Source organism: Lithobates pipiens, unplaced genomic scaffold, assembly GCF_037356315.1.
Source record: "Lithobates pipiens isolate NorthernLeopardFrog02 unplaced genomic scaffold, aLitPip1_a1.2 Scaffold_8, whole genome shotgun sequence".
Taxonomy (NCBI): domain Eukaryota; kingdom Metazoa; phylum Chordata; class Amphibia; order Anura; family Ranidae; genus Lithobates; species Lithobates pipiens.
In genome coordinates this window covers 623286923-623302757 of record NW_027507903.1, presented here as the reverse complement: position 1 = coordinate 623302757, position 15835 = coordinate 623286923, and the positions used below count along the sequence as shown (strand labels likewise).

Genomic DNA, 15835 nt, shown 5'->3' with positions numbered 1-15835 from the left:
CCTAAGTATTGTATGGTTCCATCAGACCAAGTGTATGGGAGTAAATTTTGGATCTGTGCTTTTACTTCGGGAGCAACTGCTATGCTTAAAATACTGGATTTCGAAGCATTACTCTTATAATAAGAAATTTCATTAAATCTTTCCAATACCTTGTGCACCGCCTTCAGGGACTGAGCCGGATTAGTAAGTGATAATATGACATTGTCAGCAAATAAGGCCATAGTGTGCTTTTCTTTACCTGTACAGATTCCATATATTTGAGGGTGGGCTCTAATCCTTTCCGCCAGGGGCTCCATCATGAGAGCGAAGATCAGGAGTGACAGAAGGCACCCCTGTCTTGTCCCATTTGAGATGTTGAACTGTTCAGAGAGCAAGCCTTCTGGAAACACATGTGCAGAGGGGCCTGAATAAAGAGCTGTAATGGCAGAAAAGATTTGACCAGTGAATCCAAATTTCGAAAGGACCCCCGAGAGATAGCCCCAGTGTATCCTATCGAAGGCTTTCTTGGCATCCAGTGACAGGAGAACCAATGGCTGTCCATCACTGGCCGCCGAGTGGACAAGGTTTAATACCCTCCTTGTGGCATCTGTGGCCTGCCTACCCATAACAAACCCCACCTGGTCGGGTTTTACCAATGACAGTAGTAGTTGTGGCATCCTATTTGCTAGGAGTTTGGCGTACACCTTCAGATCCACGTTCAAAAGTGATATGGGTCTGAAGTTTTGTGCTTTATCCGGCTCCTTCCATGTAATTATTGTTGCTTGCAAATTTTCTGAGGGGAAAGAGGCAGAGGAGGCAGGAGCGTGGAACACCCTTTGCATTGTTGGAGAGAGGAGATGTGAATCTCCGATAATACTCCGAGAAGTACCCATCAGGGCCAGGCGATTTGTTGACAGGCAGACTAGCCACTGTTTTTTGTATTTCTGAGATTGAGAATGGGGCATTTAGCATGTGCAGATCTGCTGGTTGTATTGTGGGCAGGGTAAAATCATGTAAGAACCACTCTATTAGTTCTGGTGTTGGTTGAGGTATTGTTTTGTCATCATGCAGGTTGTAGAGGCTGCCATAATAGGTACTGAATGTGTCAGCTATTTCCTTGGGGTTGGTAAGTTTGGATCCGTTTTTCTGGTGTAGTATGTAAAGAATTATTTGTTTAAATGTTTTGTCTTTAATCTGGTTGGCCAGTAGCTTCCCTGCTTTATTGCCATGTCTATAGAAACTAGCTTTAAGTTTATGGATGTTGCGTGAGTGTTGGGCTAGCAGTAAGGTGCGAAGGTTATTTCGCGCCTCAGCTAGTTTATTACTTGTGATTATTGAGGGTGATTTTTTGTTCCGGATTTCTAAATCCATGATATATTTTAAAATGTCGTCCATGTGCTGCCTCCTCTTCCTCCTCAACATTGCACTTTTAATAATTAAAAGGCCTCTAATAAATGCCTTATGGGCATTCCACAGTGTAAACCGGTTCACATCTTCAGTGTTGTTATTTTTAAAGTATTCTCTTAATGAATTGGCAATGTCCTTTGCTGTATCCGGATCATAGAATAGCTGTGGGTCATTTTTCCATCTATTTGCTTGGGTGGAAAAAATGTGGCCTCCCACAATAATAGAAACTGGAACATGATCTGTCAAAGTTATACTTCCAATCTCTGACTGAAATATTTATCCACCAAGAACAAGTCTATTTCTAACTCACATTTTCAACCTCTCCCTCTCTTGTGGCATCTTCCCAAACTCTCTAAAACATGCGCTAGTCATCCCCATACTTAAAAAGCCCTCACTGGACCCCACGAATCTTAACAACCTATGTCCCATCTCCTTACTCGTCTTCTCCTCCAAACTTCTTGAAAGACTGGTCTACAACCAACTGAGAGACCATCTGACCATGAATAAACTTCTTGATCAGTCCGGATTTCACCCTCAACACTCCATGGAAACTGCTCTCCTTAAATTCTCAAATGACCCACTAACGGCTAAAACCAGTGGACACTATTCTGTACTACTTCTCCTGGATCTCTCTGCTGCCTTTGACACAGTGGACCACCCCCCCCCCCCTCCTCAATAAACTCCACTCCTTTGGTCTCTGTGACTGTACTCTTAACTGGTTCTCATCTTAACTATCCCACTGCTCCTTCAGTGTCACTTACAACTCTACTTCCTCCTATCCTCTTCCTTTCTCTGTTGGGGTCCCCCAAGGTTCTGTTCTTGGACCTCTCCTTTTCTTAATCTACAACACCTCCCTGGGTCAGTTGATTGCCTCCCATGGCTTTAAATATCATCTCTACACTGGATGACACCCTAGTCTATTTCTCCAAACCCGAGCTCTCTCCATCTGTGTCCTCACGCATCACCAACTTATTAGCAGACATATCAGCCTGGATGTCACATCACTTCCTCAAACTCAACTTATCCAAAACCGAGCTCATGATATTTTCTCCCTCAGGTGCCACTTCCCCTGATTTTTCTGTCAATATCAATGGCTCAACTATCAACTTGTTCCCTCAAGCCAAGGTTCTAGGTGTAATCATGGACTCTGAACTAACCTTTCGGCCCCACATCTTATCACTATCTAAAAACGTCTGCAACATCTCCCAGATACGCCCCTTCCTAACCAATGTTACCACAAAGCTTCTAATCCACTCCCTGGTCATCTCCAGCCTCGACTATTGCAACTCCTTTCTCATTGGCTTACCTCTAAATAGGCCATCCCCACTTCAGTCCATCATGAACGCTGCTGCCAGGCTCATCCACCTCACAAACTGCTTAGCGTCTACTATACCCCTCTGCCAATCCCTCCATTGATTGCCAATCAGCCAACTAATTAAATTCCAGATACTAACTATAACTTTCAAATCCAACCACAACCTGGTCACCAGCTACATCAATAACCGAGTCTCAAAATAATAACCTAATCATTCTCTTCACTCCTCCCAAGACCTCCTGCTCTCAAACTCCCTTGACACCTCATCCCATGCTCGCCTTCAGGACTTCTCCAGAGCCTCTCCCATCCTCTGGAATGCTCTACCCCAATCTGTCCAATTTTCTCCTACTTTATCCACTTTCAGACGATTCATGAAAACTCATCTCTTTAGAGATTGCCCCCACCTAACAACTGTACATTTATCTTCTCAATCAGCGCATCGCCCACAGTTATTACCTCTTGTATCTCTTGACCATCCCTCAAATGCCACATACACACGATTGGACTTCCGGCCAGAAAAAGACAGATGAGAGCTTTTCATCGGAAAATGCGACCGCGTGTATGCTCCATCGGAATTTAGCTGTCCGCATTTCCGCCAGCCAAAAATTGATAGCATGTTCTCAATTTTCCAGACGGAAAAACTTTCTATAGGTAATTCCGATCGTGTGTATGCAATTCCGACACGCCAAAAATCACACATGCTCTGATTCAACTACGAGACAGAAGCTATTGGCTACTGGCTAATGAACTTCCTTTTTTTAGTCCTGTCGTGCGTGTTGTACGTCACTGCGTTATAAACGATCGGAATTTGATGTGACCGTGTGTAGGCAAGACAGCTTTAACCGAATTCCGTCGGAGTTCCATCGGGAAAACCATCAGAGCTTTTTCCGATGAGAATTATGATCGTGTGTATGCGGCATTAGATTTAATCTCCAAGGAACAGGACCCTCTGATTCCTATTGTATTAAAGGGAATTGTATTTGTACTGTCTATCCTTAAGTTGTAAAGCGCTATGTAAACTGGCACTATATAAATCCTGTAAATTAATAATATAATAATGGACTCAGCAATAGGCTCCATGACCAAAGAGAAAATGATGGATGAAAGGGGACGCCCCTGTCTAGTTCCGTTAGTGATATTAAAGCAATCTGAGGAAGGATTAGAGGTGTAGACTCGTGCCGATGGGGAAGTGTAGAGCACCATTATAGATGATAATATAAACCAAAATTTATCTAGAGTTGCTTTTAGGTACCCCAGTGGACCCTATCAGAAGCTTTTTCAGCATCTAGGGCAATAAATGCAGTGCTTTGTTCAATGACAGGGATTCAACAACTTATTTAATTTCATCTTCAGTAAAAGGGGCATTAAGGCTAGTGAGTACTGAGGGATCTATCAAGGGAAGTTGAATAGCGTTTAGAAAGCATTTGATGCTGTCAGGAGTAGGTTGGGGGATTTAAGGATCCCAGATTATATAACTGTTTGTAGTACTCCATAAAGGAATTAACAATCCCTTTAAGGTGGAATACCATTTCTTTAGTGAATGGGTGATATAAAAAGGGTATTCTAGCTTTGGCTTACTTAGATTTATTTGTCATGCTAGGAGTTTCCCAGCTCTATTTCCGTGAGAGTATACCATAGCTTGAATGCGTTTAAGTCCTTTTTCATGTGCTTAAGCCAGATGACATTGCATTTCATTCCTACACTCAGATAACTGTTGGGTCATTGCTGGGGTAATCAACTTTTTATTTATACTTTCCATCTGTTTGGCTTCAATAGGGATTGGGTAGCTTGCAACTTTTTCCTCTTTTCTCTAGATACTGTTTTAATCAGGAGCCCTCTGATGAAGGCCTTGTTTGTACACCGTGGAGATCGGTATCTGTTCTGGAATTTTTTGGGGGAAAAACTTTAATAGCTAAGATCATAAATAGGCACAGTGCTGATTGTTGATATAGAGAAATTAATTGTTATGCCATAACGTCTGAGAATGCGCTGCATGTGATTCTTTTAGTTCAAAAGAAACAGAAGCAGAAGAAACAGAAGCGTGATCAGACCAGGTTATTACATGAATAGATACTTTCAGCACCCGGTCCAACAATTGACGCTCAGAAATAACCAAATCTATTTTCGAGTGGGAATTGTGAGGGTGGGAGAAAAAGGTAAAGTCCCCCTCTGATGCATGACAACAAAGCCAAATGTCATATAATAATTAATTCTGTAAAAATAATTTCAAGGTTTGTCTAGGGGTGGTAGGTAAGTTGAAGCTATCTAGGGAGCCAAACACTATTATATTAAAATCCCCCAAAAGTATGAGATCACCCATGTGGATGTGTTTAGCTTTCTTCAGCAGTTTCCTCAGGAAATAAATTTGTCCTTGGTTAGAAGTATATATGTGGGGGGCGTGGCCTAGCGCATGGCCCTGACGGTCTCTACGAGGCTATATTGCCTCCACTGCAGTCCACATCATCCCCACCGATGGGCAAGGAAAAGCCCAAGAAGCAGCCCAAGCCCACCAGCGATCAGACACAGGGCGATTTAGTACATTTCTTGACCCGGGCTTCTGCGGCCTACCTGTCACAAGGAAACTCCAAGATTGCACTGGAACCTATGTCCCCAGCCCACTCTGAGCTAGCAGATGCCATACAGGTATGACCCAGGGGCCGCTCTGCCTCCCTTGCTGACATTGTGCCCTCACTGCACAGCCTTCACTGTCACTCACAGACATCTGTGTACTCAGGATACAGACAGGCAGATGTGATGCTTACACACATACATGCGATCCCTGCCTACAAAATCTGACTTTGAGCACTATGTCTCCCGTACAGAGAAGACATACAAGCAGGAGATAACAGAGCTTAAAGACCTAGGGGTCCGCATGGAGGATATAGAGAGCACCACTGACAGTATATGCACCACCTTGCAATCCCATGAAGAAACCCTGAACTCCCACACTATCTTACTGCAGCAGCTCATGTAACACCAGGATGACATCGAGAACCGTAACAGACAGAACAATATTAGAATCCATGGTATTTCTGAAAAAATTAAACACAAAGACCTGGCAGGGGCAGTTACTATTATTCTTAACCAGTTGCTCCAGCAGCCTAAAGATGCCCACATTGAACTAGACAGAGTGCACAGGACCTCAGGCCCAAATAACCCTGACTCCTCCTTCATCCGTGACACTTTATTCAGGGTCTATTTTTATAAAGTCAAAGAGGACATCATGCGGGCTGCCAGCAAGCAAGACTCCATCAGACTGAACAACACCTATGTAATGCTGCTTCCAGATCACTCGCACCAAACTCTGGCCATGAGATGCATTGCTCTCTCAAACCCCTCACATCTCTCCTGCAGGAGAGACAAATTAAATATCAATGGAGGTTCCCGTTCCAGCTTCAGGTCCATCATGAAGGCAAGACGGCCCTCTTCTGCTCCACAGTTTCTGAGCACCCTGGAGCTACCACAGGTCTTAATGTCAGGGTGGCCTCTGCCAACTACCACTCCTGGCTTTCAATTAAATTCCCAATGGCAAAGGTCTGGCAAGCAGAAGCGCCCAAAATCTACCTCCCAAAAACCACCTGATGACTGACACTGTCCTGGACCCAGAACTTTGAACACCCCTTCCCTTTAGCCGAGATTGTTCCCTTAGCTCCAGCACAGGGCACATGCCCTCCAGCCATGTTTTCTGGACAAATTGTTCAGGACTGCCTACACGGTTTGCAAACTGACTGCTATTTTTTGTGCAATCCAACCCTGTTTTGTTTTTCTTACTTCACCCCAGTTAATATTGCTTTGCACTGAATACTCCTGCCCGAGGTTGGGGAAGGGGGGAGAGGGGGTGGTAAAAGGGGGGAAATAGTTTTTTCTTTTGCCTAAACCCATGCTTAAAAATATAGGGCTCTACTTTCACACTGAGCTTAGCTTGGATTATCTCGATGAGAAGGGTTGCCCCCCCCCCCATACCACTAGTCATACTCTGCGATCATAGGATCTCTGTGGTTCCCCCCGGATATATCTGACAACAGTGGGGAAGAATACCCACCTGCCATAGAGTATTAGTGCTTAACAGCACATGGTTGGCCATATGTGAGACTGTTAATTCTAGTTTAGCATTTATAGTTCTGCCTTGTGGACCCCAGGACCAGAAGGCACTCCGTGTGCTTACCACGTTTACCCCCACTTAGGACCGATAGTGCATGTATATGCACTGTACTGTTATTAATCTGTTCTACTTTTTAGCATTGCTAAGTTATTTAATTGTTGGTTTGATGTTGCCACCTAGTGGCCAGATAATCTCTTTTTTTATTTGTCTACATTGGTGAGTCCTATCTACCAATACTCCAATGCCGCCTGCTTCCATACACTGGGGATGGATTCTACCCACCCCCTCTAATCTCATCTTCTCTTTCCTTCTTACTTTGTTACACCCCCCCCCCCACTTCCTTCCTTGCCCTCTCCTTCTCCCCCTTGTTGAGCAGGTCCTGGTGCACATACAATTCGGTCATGGCTGCTAAGGGGAGATTTAGTGTCCTCTCCTTCAATACCACCATGCTGTCACTTGACCATATAGCTTTAACGTCCTTTAACTGCAGGGGCTTTAACACTCCAGAGAAAAGAAGCCAAATATTATACCATTTCCACAAAGCTAAAACTGAAATCTTGCTGTTACAAGAGATGCACTTTAAGAGCTCGACCATTCCGACCCTAAACCACCCTTATTACCACCAGTGGTATCACAGCACAAACCCACAATCTAAGTCCAAAGGGGTGTCAATGGCCTTTCACAAATCGTTCCACCTGGAAGTTCTAGACTCCCTAATTGACCCCTCAGGTAGTTTTCTCTTCCTCAAATTGAAATCTAACTCCTCTATTTTTACAGTGGCTAACGTGTATGGATCAAACCAAGACCAGGGGGGCTTCTTATCCATGGTCCTGAACAAATTACTCTCTTTTGGCGGTTCCTGTTTCATTTAAGGTGGAGATCTCAACATGACCCTCTCTCCAGCCGTGGACACCTCCTCCGGTAAGTTGTTACTCTGTTGCCCATAATTCATATAGTCGTATCGACTATTTCCTAGTCTCCCAATCCCTACAAGATATCCCACGTAAGGCATCCCTTGGTAACATTTTATGGTCCAGCCATGCCCCCGCACACTTAAGCCTGGCCAATCCCCCTAAGTCTCGTAAAACATTCTCTTGGCATTGAAATTACAACCTACTGAAAGACACCCGTGTGTTGCAGCAATTGAGCAGTCAATTTGTGACTTTATTCAAGACCATCAAACTGTCAATACAAATCCCCTCACTAAATGGGAAGCCCTAAAATGCGTACTCTGGGGGACTTTCATACAACACGGCTCCCGCTTTAAAAAGGACAGATCCGCTGGCATAACCGACTATAGTCCACTTTCAATACCTTAGAACTCGCTCATAAGAAAGACCTAGCTCACGCAACCTATGTTGACATCTCCAATGCCCGCAGAGAGCTACTCCGTGTTTTTGATGCCCACTCCCTCATAGCTAGAGACAAGAAACTTAATCAGCACTACATCTTGGCCAACAAATGTAGGCATCACCTTGCAAGGGTCCTCCACCCCCACCCCCCACGCCAACCCATCCCACACATTTGCACCCCTGACCAACAAAAAATCGACAATCCTCAGGATATTGCAGGCGCCTTCCAATGATATTACTCCCAACTATACAACCTTCCTACATGGACTGGACTGACCCTTCAGTGAGACCCACACCATTCCAACATGCAAGACTACATTTCAGAGACAGCTCTACCACAAATAGATCCCACTGAGTCTGCAGACTTAGACAACCCCTTAACGGTGTCTGACTTTTTATCTGCCATTAAAGGACTGAAATCTGGTAAATGCCTGGGCCCAGACGGATTTTCCACTAGGTTCTACAAATCGTTCGCCCCCGCCCCTTGCCCCACTACTCACCACAGCGTTCAACCACATAGACGACTCCCACCTACCCTCTAGAGACCTCATATCCACCAATATTTCAGTCATACCCAAACCAGGAAAAGACCCCTCTGAGTGCAGTAGTTACCGACTGATTTCCCTTCTTAACTTGGAAGTTAATTGATATTATTTTTTAATTTTTTTTGTGGTTGAACTGGATGGACTTGTGTCTTTTTTTCTACCTGACTAACTATGTAACTATGTTAAACTTTTCGCGAAAGTCCTGGTAAACCGCCTCTCACCTCTTCTACCCTCCATTATCCACAGAGACCGGGTGGGATTTGTCCCTAGACGAGAGCCAGGGACAACACTAGTAAAACCATCCACCTCATCTCCTACATCCGATGATACAACCTGAAGGCATGTCTCCTATTTTTTGATGCCAAAAAGACATTTGACTGGGTCAACTGTCAGTTCTTATGACTTTCCCTAGAACAGACCTTTGTATCCAAGGTTATGGCATTGTACGCCCATCCCTCAGCATTCGTCTTAGTCAATGGCTCCTCATCTACCCGCCAGGGATGTCCCCTATCACCCTTAATTTTTTTCCTAGTGGTAGAGCACCTAGCAAGGGCCTTCACACAGAACAAAAATATAATGGGGATCCAGACACCCTCCTCCATTCACAACTCTCACGCTACACGGATGATCTCTTTGTCTACATTCAGCAACCTCACACATCCCCACCCTCTCTGATGCATGAATTTTGCAGATTTGTAGAACTTAGCGATTTTAAATTCAATATGTCCAAGACAGAAGCGCTTAACATATGCCTACCACCCACCCCCCTCACCCAAGTGCAGGCCAACTTTTCGTTCCAATGGGGGTCCAAAGGCATTTCTTATCTGGGGATAATGATTCCATCCAACCTCTCAGACCTTTATACCCTCAACTATCTCCCTTTACTGACTCGGCTTCGGAAGGAACTAGACACGTGGAACTTATTCCCGCTGCCCTGGTTTGGTCGGATCAACACACCTAAAATGGACACCCTCCCTAAATTACTTTATTTGTTCCAGACAGTGCCTATCACCATTCCCAAACACTTCTTCAATTCCTTACGTTCCATGTCCATACGCTTCATCTTGCACCAGGGGCTATCCCTTATCCGTGACACTCTGCTCACATACCCCAAAATTCAAGGCTGAGTGGGCCTCCTAGACTTTGAATTATACCACAGGGGAGCCCTTCTGACTATGATTTTGGAATGGTTCCCCTGACCCTTTCCCAAAGCATCCACCATGGTGGAACAATATCTCTCCACCCTTGACCTCCGGGGCTTTACTTTTGGGGATATGGGCAGAAGCTGCATCTCCTATCCACTTCCTCCCCGCTAACAATTGTGGCACTACAGCTATGGTACAAAAAGGGACTGTCATTATTACTGTCCATGGATCCCTCGCCACTCACATCATTATTTGACCACCCTGCCCTCCCTTGGGGTATGGGATCCAGCACAGTGGGCCCATATCTCCACTCCACATGGCCTACACCTGTTGTACCAAGAGACCAGGGAAACTGGCTCACAGCTCTATACGTATCCTCTTTTTGCTCGGACCTATTCTCCTCTTCCCAAATTCACAGAAACCCTAACAGGTTACGAACAACTGTGCTCTCTCTCAGACACACACAGACACCTGTTCTCCACCATTTATAAACTACAACACTCACTAATAAACGATCAACCCCCTCTTGCACCAGGAGGTGGGACACGGACCTGGGAAGAGAACTCTCCTTGATTAACTGGCAAAAGTCATTCCACTTCACGCACAAATCCTTTATCTCTTGCTATACCCAGGAGAAGAACTTTCTCAGGGACAGGGACCATCAATCTCCTCATAGAATGTTCCCATCTGTGCCTCCCTCATGTTGGAGATGCGGCGACACAGAGGGAAATTACCTCCACATCTGGTGGAATTGTAAGGCCATACAACCCCTCTGGTCTCAAATTTTTACCATATACAGTAGGGTATATGATCGGTCAACAACACCCACCCCAGAGATAGCTCTATTATCTATGCTCCCTGGCTCCATAGCCTCTCCAAAACGTACCCTGCTACACTTTTTTCCTTGTAGCCACCAGACAACTTATCCCCCTATTCCGGAAGACCACCACCACCCCCCCTCTGTCCTCCTGGGTCTCGGTGGTCAAGAATATTATGCGCATGGAAGAGATGATAGCTAAGGACGATGCCTTTAACAAATTTAAAATTCTCTGGCTCACTTGGATCAACTAATCTACTTCTGATTCCCTGAAAGCATTTTTGACACCCCATAGTTAAGCCGGACACAACTTCTGACCCTGATTTCCCGATTTGCTGCACTGGGGTCTGCTCACCCCCTTCTATCCTACCTTTCCCTCTTGCTACAACTGAACCTTTCCCATTCCCAATCTCCAAGTCCCTTCCCCCTTTTCCCTCTCCCTCTTTTTCTTTCTCCCCCCTCCTCCCCAATCTTATGTCTCCTTAACCGGTACCCAGATGTTTTCCTCCCCAACCCTTATATTTCATCTTGAAATACACTACAGTTTCAACGGCTACCTCTTGAAAGATGGTCATACCCATGTACCCCACTGGTTTATATTCGATTGTGTATCAGATACACGACCTACACTGTATTGCCTCCTGTAGTGAACATCTGGTCATTACTTATGTTGTGATGTTTCATCTTGTTAAACTCAATAAAAATATATTTCACTCTAGAAGCATACATGTTAACAATAGTGTGCATCATATTGTTAATGGAGCATACCATAATGATGTAACAGCCTTTAGTATCTGAAATCAAGTCATGCAAAGTAAAAGCAACTGTGTGTTTTCTGCTATGAGCACTCCTTTTCTCTTTACCTCAGAATTTGTGAGGAAAATGTGGAGAAGGCCTTGTGAGAACACTTGGGAGATTTATCTATTTTAGTGTTATAATTTTTTATTAATTTTAAGGTTTAACAGATATTGAAAGTCACTATTACAGAAGCAAGAATTGAATAGTAAATTGGTAACAAAACATTACATATACAAATGTTGAAAGACACACAGGTGCTGATATTTATCTAAGTTAAAGTGAGTTTCATGGATACACACCACATCCCCTTGTAGTTTAATGGCCTCCTCCCACATTGTCCTTCTCTGAAATGGGCTATTCAGCCCTTTGACATTAAGAGATATGAGTTTAATAGACATCAATCACAGTTAATCAAGCAGTTAAAATAGCAACAGCACTCAATGTATGGTACTAGGCAAGTATCTAGGATGAAAATTTACAACACATTTTGGAGCATTTCCCAATGAACTGGAAAGAAGTAATAAAAGTGAAGCAAACCCCTATACAGGTAAGAGTCATAAAGGCAGTCAAGTGAGTATCCAATGGCAGAGGCCAGGTAAATAAACTTAGCTAAAGTTGTCTTGAGCAGGCAGCATCCCAGGAGGTTAGTCCAACGTAAAGTATTGTACAAGTGAAGACAGAGTTGATGTTCCACCAAGTGTTGGAAGTGGTGGAATTTAGAGGACCAGGGATCTCCAGGTGATTGTGGAATTGACCAGGATGATAGAAAATGCATAGGTCATAATAAAGGAGAGAAAAAGTAAAAATAAGAAACAAACAACAAAACGGTTAAGAAAAAGGATCCAGGTTTAAGCCCGGTCTTGTGTGCAGCAACTGCTGAACAACCACGAGAGGCAGGGGAACAAAAACCCCCAAAGGTATCTTGAAACTTCAAACTTTAACAAGAGGAGTGTCCTCATCCTAGTCCCATAACAAACTGCATAGGAGAGACTATCATGGAGAAGACCAGAACAGACTCATGACCATTCACTTCTCACTTTAGATGGACCCATTCTGGAGTCAGTAAAAAAAGTGCAGGATGCGCCGCCATTTTTTAAGGTATTTGAGACCCGCTTCTAAGAAGTGGATAGTCACGTTTGCCCTGGTGGGTGATGGTAAATTTCCTGGGAAATCCCCATCTGTAGATAATCTGATGGTTGCGGAGTGCTTTAGTGATTGTCAGTAGTTTTTTTTTTCTATTTTGTGTGGTAGTTTGGGATAAGTCAGTGTAAAGTGTGACTCCTGCAAATTGTTCCAGAAGGTGCAGATTTTTCCTAGCTGTTTGCATATCTCTCTTTAACATGGTAATAGTGTATTCAAGCCAAGACATCTGTAGGTATTGTCTCTGCCAGATAGTCTGGCTTGGGCAGCCTATGAGCTCTGTCAATGATAAGTTCAAATTTGTTAGGAATCAGGAATTTAATCAGCTTTTGTAAGTACTCTTTCAGATTGAATGCAGATATGTTTTCCAAGATCTCTTGAAATGTAATATTATTCCTCCTGAATCTTCTAGGTCCGCTAGTTTAGATTGGATCCTTTGGAGCTCAGATTGCTCAGATTTTTGTAGGAATCTACTAATGCATTTTGAGCTGTGAATACTTCCTCCATTTTATACTCACTGTGTGTCATTCTATGCTGTAAATCATTCTCTGAGGAGTTGGTGGCTTTTAGCATGTGCAGTATGTCTAAATGTAGGGAGTCCCTCATCTCCTTCATTTCCAGCACTGACACTAGATTGTCGGAGGCAGGGAAGCTCTCCAAAGAGTTCTGTGTAAGGGTGAGGGGTGGCCGCTCTAGCATGCCATGCTCTTCCCCTTCTTCCTCCCTGATTTAGCCTTTTAAATTTGTCAGGGCTGCTGGTGGTGGGGCTATCTGGGAGAGACAGCTCACCTAGAAAGGGAGGTGACCGGTGGATCGATGTGTCCAAAAAGGAGACAAGGCTGCTCAAGTCTGAAGCCGGGTCTTCCTGCATTGTGGTGCCTGTGGCCGCATGCGTGCCATCTTGCCTGTCTCACACCCCCACTGAGCATTGGGGGTCCCTATTTAACATCTCCTTAGGGTCTAGGCTGCGTCGCTGTGTTCATTTCTCAGAAAAATAAGGATCTGGAGCTCTTTAGAACACACCTGTCTTCAGAGTCTGCAGGACACAGCCTCCCACTCAGCCACATTTGTTATAGCAGTCAGACTCTCCATTGGCAATGCCTGGAAGCAACCATTACCCCCTAACCCTCACAGTTACCAGCATACTAAATGAACATGCTCATTATGAATAAATGTTTTCTAAATACATTTTATCGACACTGGTCTCCTTAGCTCCAAACCCATAATTGCTCATTGAACATCTAACATCAAACATGGATTTACACATGAGACCCTGAATCCATGTCTATACTATGAGGCAGTCATACTACTTACTAATTACTACTAAGTCATACCAGCATTCCACCTCCCAGTGCCCCCACCCCATTCCTCTGCATTTTTCATCCTATCCTCCCCCTACACCCCTTTTCACTCTTTAATTACCTTGCTATGCTTATTGATATGTATTACATGCACAATTGTTTGCCTAATGTGCTATATACTTTCTGTATGAAAATTTTTATTTCAATAAAAACCTATTGAAGCTAAAATGTAAGTTATTGGCAGATTGAATGAACTTTCTGATCCAAATGAAAGTACCAATATTTCTTATCACTTGTTGCTTTGGTGTTCTTTTCATTTATTATCTGCATGCTTAAATATTTCACTTTTTTTACCTTACAGGTCAAGTTCCCGGTTTATAAGATGTGTCAAGACAATCAAACAAAAGTTTCAGAGTTCCATTTCCTTGGAGTACAAGGTCTGGACAACTTTAAGCCTCTATTCTTCACTATCCTACTTCTATTATACATTGCAATAGTGACTGGAAACCTTTCAATTATCCTTCTAGTGTCAACCAATAGAAATCTCAAAATTCCAATGTTCATCTTTCTCCAGCACCTTGCTTTCGCTGATGCTGTCCTAGCTACTTGTATTATACCAATGATGGCAGAGATAATATTAAGGGCAAAGGGGAAAATGTCTGTTGTTTGCTGTATCACACAAATGTATTTCTATTATATCTTTGGCTTTGTTCAATGTTATCTTCTTGCCGTAATGTCTTACGATCGACATGTAGCTATTTGTAACCCTTTACGTTACATTCTAATTATGAACCACAGAAGCTGCTTCTTGTTGAGTTATGGTTGCTGGGCAATAGTTTGGAGCATATCTTCAAGTGAATTTATTTTGATAATTCAGTTTCAGTTTTGTGGCCCCAGTGACATTGATTACTTCTTTTGTGATTTCGGCCCAGTTGTGCAATTGTCCACATCAGACACATCAATCGTACAATGGCTAGACTTCACATACTCTGTCCTTTCTGGGTTCTTTGCTCTTGCTTTAATCATTGGGACATATTTCTACATTTTTATTATCATTCTCAAGATTTCATCTTCTACTGCCAGAAAAAAATCCTTTTCAACATGTAGTGCCCATCTGATCTCTGTGGGTGCATATTATGGGTCCTTAATCACTATTTATGTGACTCCATCTAGTGAGATGTCACCTAACGTGAACAAGTACAGTTCTTTATTGTACATTGTAGTGACCCCATTGATGAACCCTATCATATATAGCCTGAGGAACCAGGAGATAAGGCAAGCTCTTCACAAAAAGTTGAGAAAGCTAGCAGTGTGGTAATTTAGATATGTGAATATTTAAAGGAGAAGGATTGAGGTGAAATAACAAATCTTCTGTTAAAGGAAAACTGACATTCACTTCCCAAGGTGGAGTCTACCTGACCCTTAAAATGTAATGGGATAGCCCACATTTCAGTGTAGAACTCTCCCATTGTTACGACTGAAATCTAATAAACATTTTATACTAAGTCTATCTAATTTCAAGAACAAGAATGTAATGCATGGTATCATTCCTCCAGCTGTGATGGCTGATTAGTTTTCTTTTCTAGGATTTGTCTTTATTTATTTTCACCTAGTAATCATGGCAGTAACACACTTCCTGTCCTAGGGAGACAACACTCGCTTGTTGTGCCATATCCGTGGAGGAGACGTGTTTTCACCCTAAAAAAAAAAAAAAGATAAATAAAAATCCGCGCTTAGTAAGCCTTAAAATAAAACAAGCAGCTGAACACCATAACCCAGATACTGGGCACAAAAGCTGTAAAGGGAGAAAAAAAGTGTAGCACTTATACTATAAATCAGGGGTCGTCAACCCCCGGGCCGCGGCCCACTACCAGGCCATGGCCTTTCTTCAGCGGGGCAGGCAACATGGCAGGTGACATCTTTCTCCGCCCCCC

The 15835-nt window shown here is 43.5% G+C and overlaps 1 protein-coding gene across 1 annotated transcript; it reads left to right on the top strand.

Moving 5' to 3' along the window:
- Positions 1-14267: 14267 nt before the first annotated feature.
- Positions 14268-15449, top strand: LOC143963914 (olfactory receptor 5G26-like). The gene has a single exon (XM_077473650.1). The coding sequence runs from the start codon at positions 14284-14286 to the stop codon at positions 15217-15219; it is 936 nt and encodes a 311-aa protein (XP_077329776.1). The 5' UTR covers positions 14268-14283; the 3' UTR covers positions 15220-15449.
- The last annotated feature ends 386 nt before the right edge of the window (positions 15450-15835 follow it).

Excerpts from the sequence above, each read along its gene's own strand:
- LOC143963914 (XM_077473650.1), top strand. The coding sequence starts at position 14,284 with ATGTGTCAAGACAATCAAACAAAAGTTTCAGAGTTCCATTTCCTTGGA.